This window comes from Erythrolamprus reginae, chromosome 1 (genome assembly GCF_031021105.1).
Source record: "Erythrolamprus reginae isolate rEryReg1 chromosome 1, rEryReg1.hap1, whole genome shotgun sequence".
Classification (NCBI taxonomy): domain Eukaryota; kingdom Metazoa; phylum Chordata; class Lepidosauria; order Squamata; family Dipsadidae; genus Erythrolamprus; species Erythrolamprus reginae.
In genome coordinates, this window is record NC_091950.1 from 96,128,064 (window position 1) to 96,149,565 (window position 21,502).

The following is a 21,502-nucleotide window of genomic DNA, read 5'->3' on the forward strand; positions in this document are numbered from 1 at the left end:
ACTAATTTTATCCGTGGTGCCTTTGATGTAAGGAAGGATGGTGGTGCCATTGTCCTGTTCTTGATCTTGTTTTTTGGGGGGTGTCTCTTTATTGATTAGGTTTGTTATTGTTTTCTCTTTGAATCCATTAGAAATTAGTACATCTTTGAGTTTGTTCAATTCAGTTTTTAAGTGCTCATGGTCAGCTAAGCGTTTGGTTCTGGTGATGAGAGTTTTGGCCACTGAGGTGATTTGTGCGGGGTGGTGGTGTGAGTGTGCATTTAGATAACGGTTGGTATGGGTTTTCTTTTGGTAGATAGTATGTCCTAGGCTGCCATTGGGTTTTTTATAGACCAGTACATCTAGAAAGGGAAGTTGATCATTGATTTCTGTTTCCATAGTAAACTGTATTTTGGGGTGTAGGCTGTTGAGATGAGTGAGGAAATTGTCTAGTTTTTCTTTACCATGTGGCCAAATTACAAAGGTATCATCAACATATCTCAGCCAAAGTTTGGGTTTGTATTTGGCTTGCTCTAAAGCATTATTTTCGAAATATTCCATATAGAGGTTGGCTATGACAGGTGATAGAGGTGATCCCATGGGGGCTCCCTCTATTTGTTTATATCTTTGTTCATTATAGATGAAGTATGTATTGGTCAGGCAGTGGTTGGTAAGGTCTAGGATATATTTGGGGGGTTTGTGTTTGTCTTGGATAGCTGTCAAGGCTTCTGTAATAGGTATTTGTGTGAACAGGGACACGACATCGAAACTTACAAGTAGGTCATCGGGTTGTAGGTTTTGTTTTTTAATTATTTGTATAAAGTGGGATGAATTTTGAACATATGAGGTAATAGTTTCTGTATATGGTTGAAGGTATTTGGCTAAAAATTTGGCAAGGTTTTGTAGAGGGGAGCCTATAGAACTGACTATTGGCCTGAGAGGTATTCCTTCTTTGTGTATTTTTGGAAGGCCTTCCAAAAATACACAAAGAAGGAATACCTCTCAGGCCAATAGTCAGTTCTATAGGCTCCCCTCTACAAAACCTTGCCAAATTTTTAGCCAAATACCTTCAACCATATACAGAAACTATTACCTCATATGTTCAAAATTCATCCCACTTTATACAAATAATTAAAAAACAAAACCTACAACCCGATGACCTACTTGTAAGTTTCGATGTCGTGTCCCTGTTCACACAAATACCTATTACAGAAGCCTTGACAGCTATCCAAGACAAACACAAACCCCCCAAATATATCCTAGACCTTACCAACCACTGCCTGACCAATACATACTTCATCTATAATGAACAAAGATATAAACAAATAGAGGGAGCCCCCATGGGATCACCTCTATCACCTGTCATAGCCAACCTCTATATGGAATATTTCGAAAATAATGCTTTAGAGCAAGCCAAATACAAACCCAAACTTTGGCTGAGATATGTTGATGATACCTTTGTAATTTGGCCACATGGTAAAGAAAAACTAGACAATTTCCTCACTCATCTCAACAGCCTACACCCCAAAATACAGTTTACTATGGAAACAGAAATCAATGATCAACTTCCCTTTCTAGATGTACTGGTCTATAAAAAACCCAATGGCAGCCTAGGACATACTATCTACCAAAAGAAAACCCATACCAACCGTTATCTAAATGCACACTCACACCACCACCCCGCACAAATCACCTCAGTGGCCAAAACTCTCATCACCAGAACCAAACGCTTAGCTGACCATGAGCACTTAAAAACTGAATTGAACAAACTCAAAGATGTACTAATTTCTAATGGATTCAAAGAGAAAACAATAACAAACCTAATCAATAAAGAGACACCCCCCAAAAAACAAGATCAAGAACAGGACAATGGCACCACCATCCTTCCTTACATCAAAGGCACCACGGATAAAATTAGTAAAATTCTACAAAAACATAACATCAAAACCTCATTTTGCACTAACCAAAAAATATCTAATATCCTAAGGAGCCCCAAAGATAAAATCCAATTAGAATACCAAGGTATCTATGAAATCCCTTGCAAAACATGTGCAGCCACATACATTGGACAAACTAACCGAAGAGTGAGCCAGCGCATGGCAGAACATATGAATGCAGTCAAGAAACAGGAGAAGACCTCCTCCCTTGTCCAGCACATTAAAAGAACAGGGCACGAAATTGACTTTGAAAAAACTAAATTACTCCACAAAACAGAGAATTTATATAAAAGAATCTCTCTAGAAGCTATTGAAATTGAAAAAAGATCTTTTTGTTTAAATAAACGGGATGATACCTCACGTCTGCCAGAGATTTGGAAACCAGCCTTAAACAAAATAAAAACTTCATTATAATCAATATGTCAATCCTTTAATTATTATGATTTTAGAATTTTATATTTGGAAATCAGACTTAAACAAAACACTTCATAATCTTCATACCATTCCTTCTATAACCATGATTACACCAACCAATCAGATCACGGAAGCATAGTCACCCAATCTATTTGCTACATTCAAAGCAAATCTCCACCCCCACACTACATGCTAAGAAGGAATGTCAGTTGCTAATATTCATTTGCAAAAACACAGAGATTGGAACTCCAGCCTGATGATGGTAAATGTGATTTTACCGAAACGTCGCATAGACATGCAAAACATTACACAGGGCAAAACCCGAACTCAGAACAATCTACATACATATACCCGTGAAAATTTACGAAAACAAATATATATATATATATATATATATATATATATATATATATATATATATATATACTTTTGCTTACACTTTATTTAAACTAAATTTGTATATTAGTGATTGCATGACATCTGTAGATGCCATATAGTAAATAAAAATAAAATAAACTGTTCACCACAGATGTCAAACTCTAATCACATCACGTGATATATTGTGATTTTTTTTGCCTTTGTGATGGTTTGTTAACTTTTAGGCAGCTACATCTTTTGGAAGCTCAAATCAGCATGGCTGATAACTAGAAATATTGAAAATTATAATTCAGCTGTAATTTCAAGTTTATTTTTCAGCCTGCTTTTAATTTAAATGTTAAGTCAGGAAGCTTTGAGACAAAGTTTTGGAATTGAGCGGCAGAAGTAACAAGATTTTTTTTTTACAATTTTTTTTATATTTTTAAAATTTAATTTTAACACAGAATTTTAAAGTTTCATTTTAAAAACATTTGTTCTAGATATTTTTCACTAATTTGTTTATGCTAAAAAAATCTGAAAAAATAATAGGGTCATAGGCATTTTTTTAAAATTTTCTCTTTCGAAGCTTATACTAGGTAATATTCCCATTTGCCTGAAAAAAATGACACGAACAGTTTTCCTACTTATTGCAACATCCCCACAGTCACATGATCAAAAATTGGGCACTTGGCAACTGGATGTATTTATGACAGTTGCAGTGTCCTGGGAGTGGAGTATGTGCTCTCCATTTGTAACCTTCCCATCTGGCTTCCTGCAAGCAAAGTCAATGGGGAAAGCCAGCAAAATTCACTTAACTGCAATGATTCATTTAACAATGGTGGCAAAAAATGTCATAAAATGGGGGCAACATACTTAACAGCTTCCTTGTTAGCTACAGATGTTGGGATCAATTGTGGTTGTAAGTCGAGGACTACCTGTATTTTACTCTCACCTGGTATTGCCATAGCAATTATCCACTTTCTTTTTTTCAATCACAATTAAGTATGGTGTGAAGACTTAATTTAAACCAAGACCTTATCAGTTCGGAAGTCCCACAGTACTTTAATCTGCTGGCTTTCCATGTTTCTTTTCCTTTTTATGTTCCTACCAGTTTTTAATTATTGGCATACAATTTTTACATATGTTCCAGTGAATCATTTTGGTGACTGTTAAGGTGGTGTTTATAGGCAATTTGTGGTACAGTTTCTTCTGCTTCTTTGCAAAGTCTGCACTTAGAATTGGATGTTTTTCTCAATCTTGGCCTTGATTGGCATTAGTTCAAATGGCTTGCTTTTGAACAGCCAAAGTGACATAGGGAATTTTTCATGAATTATGTTAAAAGATAAATCTTCTTTTAATACTTTTATTAAAGAGCCCTACCTTCTATCACTGAAGTTATTCTAATTTAACTCTTTATTTCTTTCACTTTGTCCCAAGGAAAATTGTCCACTTGTGCCAAAACCACTATGATCCAAAAATCGTTTCATATTCAAAATTTCACATTACCTTTAATTCTTCGCATATTTTGTCAGTTTTTCATCACAGATCAATAATGCTTTTTAGATTTATGTTTCTTATTTTGCTGTTTATATGTAAATTGTATATGTATATATGCGTATATGTAAATGTTTACTTACATTCTTTGATTCTGATGCTGTTGTAACTTCTGACTTACAGTCTTTGATTAAGGGTTTGTGTCTTCTACGTGACTATTTCTAAAACAGTATCTTTATTAGAAATTGAAACATGTAAAATGAAATCCATGTAATCTATGTGACCTTTAGAATAGTAAGTTTGAATGTCTTATCTTTTTTAATTTAATGATGAAGTGTTTTAAACCCATGAAATAAGATTCTATTGACTTTAAAATTGTTTTTTTAAATTTTTTTTATTACAAATATATACACATTTACATACAATATATGTTTTATATTAATACAAGGCTAAATCAACGCATAACAAATAAACAAACAAACAAACATGACAAACAAACAAACAAACAAACAAAAAGTATTCTTAAAAAAAAGATCTAATTGCTTATTTAAGTACATTAATAACAATAACTATTCACTTAGCATATTATTATAATATTTGTACTTGTATTCCCTTCAGGAGGTAAGTTTTGAATGATTTTTGATTTTAAATTATTTTCTGCTGAAGTATATTGTGTCCTCAGCGTATACCATTTTCTCTTGTAGGTTGTCACTGTTCTTTAAATCATTTAATTCTTTCTTATCCTCCTTCTTTTATTCGTATTCAATTTCTTTAATATCATACAGATCTTTCTTTATAAAAAGGTTTTTTTTGGTATATATGTCTTTTAAAATTGTTAATTCAGCAAAATAATCATACTTCGGATAACTGAGATAATGTTTAATTACGGTATTTTCTTTGTTATTGGAGATACAATAAAATGTTAAAAGGTGAACTAAGAACACAATTTATGCTTATAATACTTTGGCCACATTTTGGATTGAAAGCATAGGATTGTAAGTGCAACTCTATAACGAGTGCTGCCACTCAGTGATGCACACATTTCTCCAAATTATATCTCTAGTAAATGGAATCTGTCAGTGTACTAAGATTAATGGATACTTTGTGCTGGGGTGATACTTACCCAGATTTGCATCTGGCTTTGTGGATGTCAGTTCTTTGTCACCCATATGATGTAAATTTGATATTTAATTGCTACTGAAGAAGTGCTTAGAATGCTGCCCTGTTAGATTTTTGGAGTTCTGTTTACATCATTGTAGTCTATGGAAATGGAACACTGTTAACTTGATCCTTGCCTAACTTGGCTGATAGGTTCTAACAAAGCAGTTACCGACTTGGTAAGCATAAGTGCAATTGAATGTCTTGTAATCACTTCTGAAAAAGGCAATGTATGCCCTTTCCTAAAGAGAATCTCCATGGGTCCAAAATAGTTAATATGCCTGCCTTGATTATAATGACTGAGAGTCAATTTTAACCGCTCTTAAATTATTCTAGTTAACATTGGTCTTAACGCTATACTGCAGTGGTAAACAATTTGAGGGGACTTATAGGCATATTATGTTTTAATAGACTTCTATCACCACTCATCTCAATTACAAGTAGCAGTTCTTGACTTATGACCACAATTGATCCCAAATTTATGTTGCTAAGTGAGACTTTTGTTAAGTGAGTTTTGCCCCATTTTGCAACTTTGCTTGCCACAGTTGTTAAGAGAATCACTGCAGTTATTAAATTAGTAACACAGTTGTTAAGTGAATCTGGATTCCCCATTAACATTGCTTGTATAAAGGTTGCAAAAAGTGGTCTCATAACCTGGGACACTGCAACAGTCATAAATATGTGTCAGTTGTGAAGTGTCTGAAGTTTGATCATGCGACTGTGGGGATGCTGCAGTGGTAATGTGTGAAATATGGTTAGAAGTCACAAGTGCCATTGTAACTTTGGATGGTCACTAAATGAATTATTGTAAGTTGAAGACTTCCTGTACATGATGATTCTGGGTAGCTAATAACATTAAAAATACCAAACATACAAAAAACATAAAAACATGTAGAACCTGGGAAAAATGATAAAAGACATCAGTCAACACAGGCTAGCACAGAATCAAGTCTTCAAAGTAGGACTTATCGCAGGCCAACAGAGACATGGACAATCCAACCTCTGGAGGATGGGTGCCATAAGAGGAAAGGTTCTCTTAGATCTGTCGTGTGATATTCTTTAACAAATGGTATCTATAGAATGCCTCTCCTACCTGATCAGACAGGAATGGTGGAGACAACTGGGGATAGTCCTATAAGTAACCTGACTCCAAGCCATAAAGGGCTTTAAAGGTGACTACTAGCACCTTGAATTGTACTTGGAAGTGTACTGGTAGCTAGAACAGTTCATGGAGCAGTGGTATCACATTTGTTGAAAACAGGCAACACTAACCTCATCTTTGCTGGACTTTACTAGAATCTTAGAAAGTCATAGAAAGTACTGTACTAACAAAATCTATCTTCTGTTTTCAGAAATTGGTTGCCCAAATGAAACAGGATCCACAGGTAAAATATGCTTTATATGTATTCTTAAATGAATGCTTTATTATTGAATTTTCATGTAAGATCCAATTTTATGTCTTTGTCTGGATTACTTTTTGAAATTAAATTAAAACATTCATAAAATATATTCAATATATTAGTATGTTTGATACTTTGTTTTGCTCTTCAGAAAATTATGATTAATTTTGGGTTTGTGTTAAACCAGTGCCTTAAAACTCATGCTTGCTTTAATTCATAGTTTGCAATTCTTGTTTGGCAGACAAGGAAAATCATAGTTCACTACCACTGGTGAATCTATAATTTGCTTTTAATCCAGAAATAAAATTAAACAGAGCATGGAGCTAGCATAGTGAATGAGGTCTGACATGAGGTCATGTTACAAGTAAACTGCAGTTGAACCCAACATTTCTGTTGCTAAGCAAGATAGTTCTTAAGTCAGTTTTGCCCCATTTTCTGGCCACAGTTGTTAAGTAAATTACTTCAGTTGTTAAGTGAATCATTTGCTCATTAAGAGAATCTGGAAAGGTTACAAATGGTGATCATAAATACATGCCAGTTGCTAAGCACTCAAATATTGATCATGTGACAAAGGGATGTTGCAGTACAGTGAACCCTCGAGTTTCGCATCCTCAAGGATCGCGAAAGGGCTATTTCGCTAGTTTTCAACCCAGAAGTAAACTTCACCATCTGCGCATGCGTGCCCTTCCACGCATGCGTAGATGGTGGAGTTTCCCCGCCGGGCAGAGGCTTCCCTGGGTCTTCCCCCTCTTGCCCCGGTAAGACCCCAGCGGCGGTGGGCTGGAGCGCGAGCTTGGGGCAGCCTAGCTCCGCTTCCCAGCTGGGAAGCGGAGCCGGCAACAGCGTGGGCGGGCGGGCGGCGCGCGCGAGCTTGGGGCAGCCTAGCTCCGCTTCCCAGCTGGAAAGCGGAGCCGGCAACAGTGTGGGCGGGCGGGCGGCGCGCGCGAGCTTGGGGCAGCCTAGCTCCGCTTCCCAGCTGGGAAGCGGAGCTAGGGTTTCCCCAAGCGCGCGCGCACCCCAGGCGCGAGCAACGGGGTGGGCGGGCGAAGGGCGGGCGGCAGTGGAAGTAAAAACACCATCTGCGCACGCGCAGATGGTGTTTTTACTTCCGCACCGCTACTTCGCGAAAAATCGATCATCGCTTGGGGTCCTGGAACGGAACCCTCGCGATGATCGAGGGTTCACTGTAGTCATAAGTGTGAAAACTGGTCATTAATTTTTGTTTTCAGTAACTTTAAATGGTCACTAAATGAATTGTTATGATTTGATATTCCAGAATAGACTTATATTTTTATTATGTATGAATTAAGCAGTAATATCAAATTATATAGTTTAGTGTGTTTTCAAACTTCAAACGTTCTCCTAAAACTATGGTTTATATGGAAGTTATGACAGATTGTATAATTCATGTACATTTCCTTATAAAAAAGCCATTCATGCATTGAATGTTGAAGGAATATTTTACAGTTGTAGCTTTATTAAATATCTTACAATATAGGGCACATAGTTTGCAATATTATAAAGAAAAGTGCTTTGCAAAGCATTTAATGGGGTGTTTAGTAAAGTACTGAGTTCTGGGTACTGCAATTTCTGCACACTTGTGTGTAGTCTCAAGCAAAGCATTGTCTCTACATATACACTACTCTAGTAAATTGTGTTAGAATTTGAAATAAAAATTCAAGATGTATAGCTAATTACTAATACTAGGTTTATCATCTTGCCTTCAATGCAGATAATAGAATTCCATTGCTCTTGATTTTAAGGAACTTGATAATGTTCAGTGAATTTATAATACATATGTGTATACATTAAATTTTTTGAAGTATATCTGCTTTTATCTCATGCACATTGTAAGATCCAGCGGCTGGACATCAGATTTAGAGATGGGCGATAGTTTTCTATTAAAGATCTTTTGAAATAATTTATTATTATTTTTTTTGCAAAGAATAGCCTATAGAGCTTCCATATTTACTTTAATAGACTATTTAAAGTCCTCTTCATGCCTTTATTAAACATTTCCAGTAAATCATACTTCATATTTTACCTTCTGTCAACTGTGACATTAGCCTAAGAGTCACTAAACAAATATAGTACTGTACCAGGAAATTCAAATGTTCTTTGTATGTTTAGATGCTTTATTATTTTTAGTGTCTTTTGCTTTATTAAAGCAGTCTTATTGCAAATCTCTGTTAATAAGCAGAATTGTTGTTATCCTTTTTTTCTAAGCAGAATGCTGACTTGAAGAAGCAGCTTCATGAACTCCAAGCCAAAATCACGGCTTTGAGTGAAAAACAGGTAGGGAACTGATTCCAAACATTTACTACTTTAGCAATTTTGTTTGTGCTTAAAAATAGATGTGGCAAGCCAGCGTTTTAGATTTTCTTTAGTGTATGTACCAAAACAGAAATAATTATTTGGTATTTGTATTATGTATGTATGTATGCCTTTGAGTCATACCGTCTTTCACCTTTAGCAGCTACTTGGAGAAGTCAATGCAATTTTCTTTGCAACATTTGCCAGTTTCTCAGGATTGAGTAAGTAACTGGATTGAAGTCATGCAATTGCTTTCTGTGCCTAAGGCAGGACTTGAATTCATAGATTCCCAGCTTGTAGTCCCAGTGTCTTTAACCACTACACTAAACTGAATTTCATTTGGGACAATATTTTAACTGCAATTTATCTGGGGATGTTTGATTCTGGAATCTAGTTTTATTACTCTAATGTCATAAAAGAGTATTGTGTATACTCTAAAAGGTGCAAATTGGAAAAAAATGATAACTTAAGAAGAGAAGTAACTATCAAGGATTGCATACCGCTTCCAGTTTGCCATTGCATTTGAATGTTGGTGGTGAACTGCCAAGTAACATTATCTAAATTTGGGTTAAACATCAAAGATAGGGAAGAAATGAGAGGTAACTAACAATTAGGCTTTTACGGCTTTATATAAAAAACATCCATTAAAGTATACAAATGTATGGGATTGCTCTATTTATCTTTTAACCTTTTCTCATATTTGAAAACCTTATTTAATGAAGAACAGTTGAATATTTGAAAACTCAGTCTGTGTTTATGTGTATGTAATCACCTAGATCTCTCAAAAGCATCTCGCTAACCATTTCGAACAACAGATTTTTCTTTTACATTTTACTTTAATATTTTTATAGATGATTAATTAATGGGTTAATTTTCCCTTCTGGAACAGCCTTTCCCAATCCCTTTCTCCCAAAAGGTCCATGAGGTTTGCTCTCACTTCTACCATTTAGGAAAGGAATTTTAAAAAGGGAAGATGCCAGGAAAGTTTTCAATTGTTAAATCTTATAGTTCGGAGATGCTTACTGCTGTGTGTAATTCTTATTTTGTGTTTTATTATATTTTCTATGCTGTGCATTGCAGTGCTTTGAGACTGGATGAGTGGGTGGGTTTGGATGGATGAAGTGAATGAGTGAGTGACATTACATGTTTGAAAGGCCTGTCTCATATGTTTTCAAATGTATATTATTCCGGAATTTCCGATTGATGGAGTATATATATATGCATATAAACATTCAAAGAAGAAATCTCTGATATGTATATAAATTAAAAAATAAATTTATATGGCCCACCTCCTTGTCAGATTGACTCTGGGTCAACATTAAGAATACATTTTTTTAAAAATCCAACATAAGTAAAATTATAAACTGACATATTCTGGCTATCAAATACATATATTGATTCTTTAAAAATATTTAGGAAAGATTGAATCAGTGTAAGATACTTAGAATTGGTTACAACTCAAGTTGTTATAACCTAAATAAATACAAGCAGAATTCATAATCCTGTCAAAACTTTTTCTTAAAGCCTCAACATTTTTTAAATTAAATTCTGGAATGTTCTGAATAGAACCCCCAAAAATGTTTAAATCATACAGGGGCTTGAGTTGTACAAAGGCTTTAATGTGTTTATTTACTTGCTTTATAAAACCACCCATCTCACTTTTACTTGAAGCAGAAATAGGAACAATTCTTTGGTTAATGTATGCCTCTAAATTATGTTCAGATGCTCAATGAATTATATTTGTTAATATATACCATCACAATATTGGGATGAGGTCTGTATAAAAATAAATTGTGTTGAATGCATTTTTAAAGAATTGATATTTATCCAATTTGTCTTGACTCCCAATGACTGGGGAACTCACAACAGCTAAAACAAAGAAAATACAATAATAACAGTATAATACTCAGTGAGAATGGCAGACTGAGCAGGGATCAAGCAAAATGTCTTAACTTTTTCTTGCTCAAAACCTGAGCAAAGATCCATATCTTCAAGCCCAGACAGAATTGTTAAACCAATTATGTAGCTCGGAATATTCTTATAAAAAAATAATACAGAGTAATTTAGGAATAATGATTCTCACACTTGGAAAAATAAAGCTATTTTAACTTGGACAAAGTAAAAATGATCCTAGTTAGGAATAAATTGACTTCAAACTATATATGTATATATACCGTTATCATATTTAAAATATTTCTATTGTTATCATGATATTTTAATACATTAGCTTTTGCTTGAATTGTTAAATGAAAGTACAGTTTTACATTTAAAAGGAAATTTTAATTTATTGTGACTCATTTATCTTATATTGTCCAATTTAGTTGGCCAATGAATTGAACCTCACCATTAGAAATCTTCCTTTAATGCTAGAAAATTTACTATTCAGCTGGGTGTATTTTTGTGTTCATAGTGGCATGATCATTTGGAAAATGAGATTTTAGTTTCTGATTTTCAGTAAAGTTTTATTAGCTTTGTGCCATGAATTATATTACCTAATTTTTTTTTTTTTGGAGGGAGGGTAATTTTCATACTTTAGAGAATTTTCAACTTCTACCTTTTTCTGAGAGAGAAAAAAAGAATGATCAGGTTGCAATAATTATCTGTATGATAAGAACTAATTGTGCTTTCATGGCATCAGTTATTTAAATTTCTCACATTAATTAATACAGTGAACTATTTTTAAGTGAGCCCATCGGATTTTCCATCTTGGGTGAAGCCAGCATTCAGGATGGTTTGTACTTATCTATTTAGATAAAGGACCGAGTCTATCTGGTTTTTTGCTTGCTAGGATCTGCTCTGCTGTGACCCAATTTTGACTCGGTCCTTCAGCGGGATGGAAATGGGTATAAGGTTTCCTTGCACGATAAACCAGGAAGAAAACTCCATATAAAGTCCAATCACCCCACCAATGAGGAGGACCAATCTTCCTTGGGCCAACTCTCTACCAAGTCCCATATATCTCAATCTCCTCCTTCCAAGGCAGTTGAACGAGCTGACAAATGCATGGACAAAGCCCTGCAGAAAATTTATAATAAGTAAGCCTGGACTAGATCAGGCAGGCTGAAGATGACCCCACTAGCCCTGGATGCTCCTGGTTTTCCCAGGTCAAACCCAGACCCCTGGGGCATTGCGGAGATTAATCCTGCCCCTTGTCTTCCTGCAGCCCCCATTGTGTAGGCCCACCCAGTAACTGATGCCAGTCCTTAAGCAGAGGTACAACCACATCAGGCAGGGCCTCAGGAGATCTTGGACACAGCAAAATTTTAAGCCCTGATCATTTCAACTCTCCAGCAGGTTCTTATCGCCAGTCTGCAGTCATTGGTAGGCCCTCTTCCAAGGGCATCAGGCCAGTCATCAGAGGTCCCCAGGCAAGCAGCCCTTCCTGGCCCTACTGTGAGATCAGTTAGTCTTGATAGATCATCTGAGATCTCTGTATCAGGCAGTCAAGTTGAGGAGGAGGGCAGCGTGATATGGGAGCTATCATAGGATGAAGGGAAAGTTCCAGATCAAACCAGTTCTTCTGGTCTATTTCCTCTCAATCTGTTGTCCCTTTTTTCCAAAGCCCATGTGGTGTCAAGCTTTGAGGTTTCATCTGTAGAGTCGAAAGCTCCAGCAGGGGGCTAATTGGACCCCCTTTTCGGAGGTCATGTCAGAAATGGAAGTCATCCCTCCATCATAGCATCAGGTCCATCTACAGTACATCATCTATGGACAGGAGATTCTTTAATGTGGACTCAAATTTGTCTGATATTCTTGCTGTCCATACAGTTGACGCCCTGATTCGGGCTTCACACTCCACCACCACCATGCCAGGGAAGGCCGAAGAGTTGTTAAAACCAGAAGATTGAAGGATGGGACTCTAACAAAGATGTGCCAGGTGGCTGCCTGGGCAGTCAGGGCCTCTTCTACATCTTCATTCTTCACTCGAACCACTTTGATTTGGCTACATCAGATTTAAGATCACATTCCCACTTCTAATTTAGAAGCTCAACAAGATTTAACAAGGTATTCGTAGCCATTTAGTTTCTCCGGATGCCACTCTGCATGCCTCTCGATTCGCCTCCAAGGCCATGGCCACATCAGTTGTGGCCAGACACACACACTGGCTCCTCCAGTGGCCCACGGATTCCAGCCACAAGTGGCAACTAGCTTCTGCCCCATCAAAGGGAAGTCTCTGTTTGGGGAGGCCCTGGACCAGCCCCTGGTGGAATCAAGTGATAGAAAGGTCCTGCCCTCTCTTTCCTGAAGAGGATCACCTCGGGGTGCACTGTATTATCGCTGGCCCTTTCGATTGTCTGACCAGGGCTCCCACTTTCCCTGGGCCCCAGGTCAGTATAACTCCTGTAAGCGTCAGTCAGCAGATAGGGCAAGCAGATGAAGGCAGTTCTGCAGACAATCAAGGGATGGGACTGGCAGTCACCTCTTCCAGAAAACAGGTGGTGAGGAGCATTCTTTCCCAATAGGTGGCTGTCTGGCCAAGTTTTATCATGCCTGGGAATCAAGCACTCAGGATTCCTTGGCGAGGGATACCATTAAATTTGGACTCTCATTTCAGCGCTTGCTGAGTTGGTGGCGTTATTTGTCCATCTCTCAGGGCAGCCTTTTCCAACTTCCTCACAAGACAATAGTCACCATGGATGCCAGCCTCTCAGGTTGGGGAGCTCACTCACAGGACAACCCTCCCTCTCTCATCCCACTGCCTGCGAGCTGGAGGAGTTGAGCGGCACAATTGAAGAGCAGGGCTAGAAACGGCTGTGCACAGCTCAGCTGCGGGAGGAAATGAAGTGAGTCATCAAGACTGTGTGGCACTTGAAAGCACTGCACTGAAGTTTGGTTTTGTATGTGTGGTCACATGGCCGTACAGCTTAGAGGGAACAGTGGAGGCCAAATGCTCAATTAATTGGCTGGAACTCCAAGGGTTTATCTGGCTGTTTGCCATTTCCAAAACTGGATATTAGGAACCCACTTTGTGGTCCTCACCAACAATATCACAACTAAAGCATACATCAGTCATCAGGGAGGTACATGGTCCAGATCTCTTCTGAAGGAGGCAATGCACCTTGGTCTATGGGCAAAGCATCACCTTCTCTCTTTATCAGCAGACCTCCAACAATCCAACAGTGGACCAAGAAGAATGGTGCCTTCACCTGTCGTTGTTTCACGAAATCTCATGCTGTTTTGGTCTCTCACTGGTAGACCTCTTCGCAACTCCACAGAACTCTTACCTGCCAAGGTTCTTTTCTTGATTCCAGTCACAAGGAGTGGAGGGAGTGAACACTCAGGAGTCTTTCCTCCCCTTCCAGTTCTGCCCCCAGCTGATCCAGAAAATTCTAGAGGAAAAGGCAGAGGTCATCCTGTTATCTGTTCTGGGATTGATGAGCTCGGTGTCAGCGCCCCAAATAGCATCTGAGAAATAAATCAGATTCCAGTCCAAATCTCTCATCCAAGGTTCAATTTATTAACAGAGCTATGTGGTCACACTGTTGCTATTCCTATATTTATGCATGGTATGTCTGTGTGTGTGACTGTTAGCATATGGGGTTTTTTAAATATTTAAATATTTTAAATTGTCTGATTGCTTATGATTTGTTTTTTACATGTTGTGAGCCGCCCCGAGTCTTGGGAGAGGGGCGGCATACAAATCTAAGTAATAAATAAATAAATAAATAAATAAACTTCCTTCCAGTACCCCACCCAGGTTAAGGTTCATCCCTCATCCCCACACCCACAAGTTCATTACGAGGACCAGTCCGGTTGCAGGGATTCCATCGACCTCCTTACATCTGCTGGTGTAGAACAAAGGGTGACTTGGACTTCAAGAATGGAATTTGTTGTGGCTAGTAACTTTCCCTCTCATGCAACTCCCCCTCCCAGTGGCCATGATACTATTCTACTGTGGCAGGCCAAAGTCTATAACTCCCAATGATGGCTTCGGCCTGACACTTGGTTGCCTGACTTCAAAGCTCTATCAGTGGCCCCGCCATGGCAGTTGCCTCATTCTGCAGGGATGCCCAGTCAGGGAGCCTTAGAACATCGGAATCCTCTCTTCCTCCAACTAACTACCTGGCGATTGAGCAGAGCAATCTAAGGCAACAAGATTACAATCCGGATGTAATCCTCACCATTCAGGCATCCCGTCGGCTGTCTACCGAAAGTATCTACTCAGCAACATGGAAAAGCTTTTGTGCATGGTGCAAATCAGAGGGGCTCTCACCATTGTGTATACCCAAAGATGCTACGATTCCTACAAAGAGGTTTTCATAAGGACCTTTCCCAGAGCATGCTTCACAGACAAGTAGCAGCTCTCTCATCTGTATTGTCCTGTGAACTAGTTGATTCATTTGTCCAATTTCCTATCATCTGACATTTTCTCCAGGGGGCATCCAACCTACAACTGCTGAGGGTTCATCAATACTCAACATGGGATCTTCCACGTGTGCTAAACTCTCTCATTGGGCCTCCATATGAGCCTCTCAGAGAAGCTTTTCTATGGCACCTCTCTTTCAAGGTGGCGTTACTCATAACCATTACATTCGTGCGATGGATTTCAGAGCTCTCTGTACTCTCTGTAAGAGGGGATCTCTACATTTTCCATCTCAACAAAGTAGTCCTCCAATTGGATCCTTCCTTTCTTCTGAAGGTGAATACCACCTTTCACAGAGCTCAGTTCTCCCTTCTTTCTGCACTTGATCATCTCATCCTTCTGAGTAACATTGGCATTCGCTCAATGTACACAGAGATATACATTGAAAGCACTCTTTCCAGAAGTCAGAAGCTCTTTTTGTGGCTTTTCATCCTCGATCATTGGGCACACGAGTTTCATCTTCTACCATTGGCGGCTGGATCAGAGGCACCAATCCCAAGATATATGAGTTAGCAGCTCTGCCTTAATCCTCAGACATCACTGCCCACTTGACTCAGAGCGCAGCAATGTCCACAGCGTGGGCCACTCAAACTTCTTTGTGCCCTGCAGCTACGTCTCCGTCCCAGTTTATCTGGCATTATAAGATTGACATCTGCACCAGCAGATGCAGCTTTTGGCTGGAGGGTGTTACAAGGGATGGTCGAGCACACATTGTAGACAGGACAGACAGTTTCCACCCAATGGGACTCAGAGCTTTGGTGTGTCCCATCCTGAATGCTGGCTCCACCCAGGATGGAGAATAGGTGTTGGACTTACCTGATATGCCTCTTCTCATCAGATGGAGCCAGCATTCAGTCCTGTCCTTGTACTGTCCATCTCTTTGTACGTTCCTTCTGATCCATTGAGTACACCTCGGCATCAGCTCTTCTTGCATAACATATGAATGGGAGTCCCAACAATTAGTTGTTAGTACCTGCAATTTACCACGTCGAGTCTAGTCTTTGGGTTCGTCAAACCTGGGTCATAACAGGTGGATCCTAGCAAGCAAAAAACCAGACAGACTCGGTCCTCTATCTGAATGGATGAGGACAACCCATCCTGAATGTTGGCTCCACCTGATGAGAAGAGGCGTATCAGATAAGTCCAACACCTATTTTCTAATAGTTTCAGAAAATATGAAATTGCAATTATTTTTTAAATAAATAGAGATAAAATAGAGTTTTGCATTGTAATGGGGTTTATAATTTTGTTAAAATAGATATATGGTGTTTTCCTAATTTTGTATCAGAGATCCTTCATTGTAGGGAGCTGCATTCTGTTACGAAGACTTGTAACACTTAACATTTTTAAATTTGTGAACCTTTGGAAAATCTTCATTTTTAACTATTAATCTTTTATTGCTGTATAATATATATTAGTGACAAAAACTGTCAGATAAGAACAATGTAGATGGTGCTTCCAGGAGGTTTTGATTGAATTCAATTGAATTGTTAATTGATTATAAGTATTGAATCTTCTGCAAAGAACTTTGTATATAAGTTATTTTCATTTGGAAAAGACTACCTAGTGTTGATAGTATCTTGACAAAATAAGAAAAAGACCTAAATTTCATTGTGAACGTGCTAGAAATAGGGCTCACATATTTGTAGTTCAGCTGCTTGGTTAGTCCTACTCTATGTGATGACTCAGGTAATGCATTTTTTGAAAAAATGTACTTTGATGAATCTTTATATGACTTTCCACAAAAAGTTCTTTTTTTTCTTTCCCCCCCCAAAAGGTTTGCCCCTAGAATAAAAATAAATTAAAAGCACAGGTTTTTTAAAGGGATTACAATAAGTTAATTGGTTAACTCAAGGTCACCTGTGTCTTTGTGTTTAAGGTGCCTAAGTTGGGACAAGAACTCCGCCTTCCAATTTCTAGCCTAATGGCTACACTAAAAGTGTCCTGCACCAGTTTTTTTTCTCAAAAATGGGGGTGTTTGTGCGTTTCCCCAAAGCCCGCAGGAGTACTCTGCAGGGTTTCCAAGCCCTCTCACACCCCATTTTTGCAAAAAACAGGCCCATTTTTCAGCTAAAATGGGATGCAGGGGCGGGGCTTTGGGAGGCCAAAAATGGTTGTATTCGGTGTATAAGATACACTGACATTTACCCTCGTTTCCAGGGGGGCGGGGGAAGATGTGTCTTATACTCTGAAAAATACGGTATTAATACTATAGGAGAATCTATAACAAATTGACAATTTACAACACAACTTGCAAAGTTTCAAAGGTATTAATTTTTAATTTATCTCAAGTTTTTTGCCTTGTGTTGTGGTTGGTGGAAGAAATCATTTTTGTTATTATTGTAAATTTCTGCTTTATTTTAGATAGTAATTAAAAATACTCTAGTTTACTGCAAATTAGTAAAGTTGCTGGGAATCAAAATATATTTTAAATTATGCTCCCATAGCAGTTTTACAAGTAGGAGCATAACTTTATTTTGACTTCTATTTTTTATTTTACTTCATTTTCTTTTCTTTCAAATAGATACTTTTTTAAAGCACATATATATGGGCTTAAAATATATGCATTTATATAAATATAAAGAAATGAATGGAATTCTTTTCTTCCTGTTATGGCTTTATTCTGCTTTCATAATTTGTGGCTTTTGGTTTATGTCTATATTTATATTGCTATTTTGATTATTATAAATGGTTTGAAGCAATTTCCAACCCCAGGCGGCAATTGAATAAATCAAGAAACATCTTTCTGCCCTTATATTAATTGTGAGCGGGTTTTTGGGAAGGGGCTTTCTTATTTTGAATATAATGTAACAACTTATGTTTTCAAACCAAAATAGAAGTTACTTTGACACATTTATTCTGGAGAGATCATGAGAATAAGTTCTACACAAAATTGGTTTACATGGGTCACTGACTTATATGACATTCTGCAAGTGAAGAATATTCTTTTGTACTTTTATTTGCAGTTTAAAGGATTAACATTTTTATTAGATCCTTTTCCTTCCCTATAGTTCAGGAGAAACTATAAAGAATAAAAAAGAAGTGTGACATTAAGCAGACAGTTTTTTGCTTTCATCTATATATGGAAAAGCACAAAGTTCAGGGAGGCACGTCTATAAAGCTATGCCTAAAACTAATATTCTCTTGGTGGAACACATGTTTGCTTGCAAATTAAATGTTCTCCTATTATAGTTCACTTTACACCAAGGTGTCAAACTGATGGTCTGTGGGCTGGATATGTCACGTGCAGGCCATGACCACCCCAGCTCTGTAAGGGGGAAAATGTGATACATTGCATGATGGCAATGTGACGCCATGAGTTTGACACCCATGTTCTATACCTAAATCTGTTCCAAATGATTAAAGGGCCTTCCAAAATACCGTATTTTTCAGAGTATAAGATGCACTGGCGTATAAGTGGGGGCAGGGGATTCCCCTCTGCCTGCCACAGCCTCCCTCCCCTTTGACATTGGAAGGAGGATGGGTGCGCGCGGTGTGTGTGGGGAGCGTTTCTCCATTGGGAAAGTAAGATGGCGGCAAGTTTCTTGGTGAGTTAAAGCCACCGCTGAGGTGGTCCCCGCCGAGAAATTTGCCACCATCTTACTTTCCCAACGGAGAAACGCTCCCCCCACACACAGCGCGCGCCCATCCTCCTTCCAATGTCAAAGGTGAGGGGGGTAGGCAGAGAGGAATCCCCCACCCCCACTACCCCAGCCTCCCCACAATGGGATTCTGGGGGTGGGGATTTGATGTCATGGAGACGTCACTTCCTGGCCAGCCGAGGCGACCGAACGCCGAACGCGACCCCGAACTTTGCCCAAAGTTTTTTAAAAATTCGTGTTCATGTTTGGCATGCTGAACACTACAAAGTCCGCATGGACCCGAATTGTGCAAGTTTGGTTCGCCCAACACTATAGAACACTAATAAAGCAGTCTTTAAAAAATAAGTCTAATAATTTGAACATTCTATAGGCATTTATAGTTGTTGACTTACCATCTTGAAGCAAAAAACAGCCAGTTTCAGCAGTTGCCTTTCCCTGCAGCAATTTGTCTCAGTGCACTTTTAGTTTCACTTTCATTTTAGCACTTGGGCCAGCAACTTCAGTCAATCAGCTGAGTGTTGGAAGGCAGATAATCAGTGGCTTGTGCTAATCAGACTCTGCTGCTGTTTGTTGCAAAGAGGTAAATTACTCTGGGGATGGCTGGGAGTGGCTACAGTTGGTGTATAAGACACACCCAAGTTTTTACCCTCTTGGAGGGTAGAAAGGTGCGTCTTATACTCCAAAAATACAGTAGTTTTGAACAGCATGTGAAAAAAACCACACAACAAATGATGGGGAAAGAATGCTGAATACAATTTACGGATACAATTACTACTGTAATTTACATACTGATACAATTTACTAATTCTTTGATTTCAGAAATTTTTTAAAATTCAGAAATAATTTACCTTGTTCATTTGACTTGTATACAAGCAGAACATGCTAAGTACAGTGGTACCTCAAGATATGAACCCCTCGTCTTACGAACAACTCAAGATACGAACCCAGGGTTCAGAAAAAATTTGCCTCTTCTTACGAACTTTTTTCGTGTTACGAACGCCAAACCCGAACTTCCGGGTTCAGCATTCGGGGGGCTGCTGGGAAGCCCCCCGGCTGTTTTAAAAGGTGACAGCTGGGCTGCGGGGCTTCCCAGCAGCCTCTGAACGCCAAACCCGGAAGTTCGGGTTTGGCGTTCGTAACACGAAAAAAGTTCGTAAGAAAAGGCAAATTTTTTCTGAACCGTTCGGAGGCTGCTGGGAAGCCGCGCGGCTGTTTTAAAAGGTGACAGCCGGGCTGGGGGGGCTTCCCAGCAGCCTCTGAACGCCGAACGCAGAAGTTCGGGTTTGGCGTTCGGCTTCGGGAGGCTGCTGGGAAGCCCCCCAGCCCGGCTGTCACCTTTTAAAACAGCGCGCGGCTTCCCAGCAGTTTCCGAACACCAAATGCGGAAGTTCGGGTTTGGCATTCGGCTTCAGGAGGCTGCTGGAAAGTCGCACGGCTGTTTTAAAAGGTGACAGCCGGGCTGGGGGGCTTCCCAGCAACCTCCCGAACCCCGAACCTTTGCCGAACTTCCGGGTTCGGGGTTCGGGGGTTGCTGGGAAGCCCCCCAGCCCGGCTGTCACCTTTTAAAACAGCCGCGCGGCTTTCCAGCAGCCTCCCGAAGCCGAACGCCAAACCCGAACTTCTGCGTTCGGCGTTCGGAGGCTGCTGGGAAGCCCCCAAGCCCGGTTGTCACCTTTTAAAACAGCCGCGCGGCTTCCCAGCAGCCTCCGAACGGTTCAGAAAAAATTTGCCTCTTCTTACGAACTTTTTTGCTGTTACGAACGGCAAACCCGAACTTCCAGGTTTGGCGTTCGGAGGCTGCTGGGAAGCCCCGCCGCCCAGCTGTCACCTTTTAAAACAGCCTGGGGGCTTCTCGGCGGCCTCCCGAATGCCGAACCCGGAAGTTCGGGTTTGGTTTTCCGGCGTTCGGGAGGTCGCTGAGAAGCCCCCAGGCTGTTTTAAAAGGTGACAGCCGGGCGGCAGCGTTTTTTTGCGGGGGTTTTTTTTTGGTTGCACGGATTAATTGACTTTACATTGTTTCCTATGGGAAACAATGTTTCATCTTACGAACCTTTCGTCTTATGAACCTCGGTATGACTGTACTTGAAATGCAGATACCATTGATTTGTATAAAATGTTAAAAATCAAATATTTTCATGGAACTTTGTGAGATTTTTTTTCCTTATTAAAATAATTTGACCTTTTGATCCTAGCCAGCATTGTTTTCATTTTTATAAAAGCATAGCAATTTGTAAAAGCCACTTCCCCTCATTTAGAAGTAGTTGACTTTAATAGATTGCTGTAAAATAAATAATATTTGGCATATCTTTCATGAAATAGCTGTTAGTGATATAAATAATGACCAGAACTTTTGCTTTGGAATACAGTGATCCCCCGATTATCACGAGGGTTCCGTTCCAAGACCCCTCGCGATAATCGATTTTTCGGGATGTAGTGGTGCGGAAGTAAAAACACCATCTGCGCATGTGCGCCCCTTTTTCCATG

At 39.1% G+C, this 21,502-nt stretch overlaps 1 protein-coding gene across 8 annotated transcripts in view; it reads left to right on the forward strand.

The window, feature by feature from the left end:
* PHF21A (PHD finger protein 21A) overlaps positions 1-21,502 on the forward strand; it is a 135,356-nt gene that overhangs the window by 50,783 nt on the left and 63,071 nt on the right. For all 8 annotated transcript variants that reach the window (XM_070760365.1, XM_070760339.1, XM_070760356.1 and 5 more), the window contains exons 4-5: positions 6,692-6,724; positions 8,969-9,034. In XM_070760365.1, coding sequence (XP_070616466.1) covers positions 6,692-6,724; positions 8,969-9,034 — 99 coding nt within the window. The remainder of the gene's footprint in view (positions 1-6,691; positions 6,725-8,968; positions 9,035-21,502) is intronic.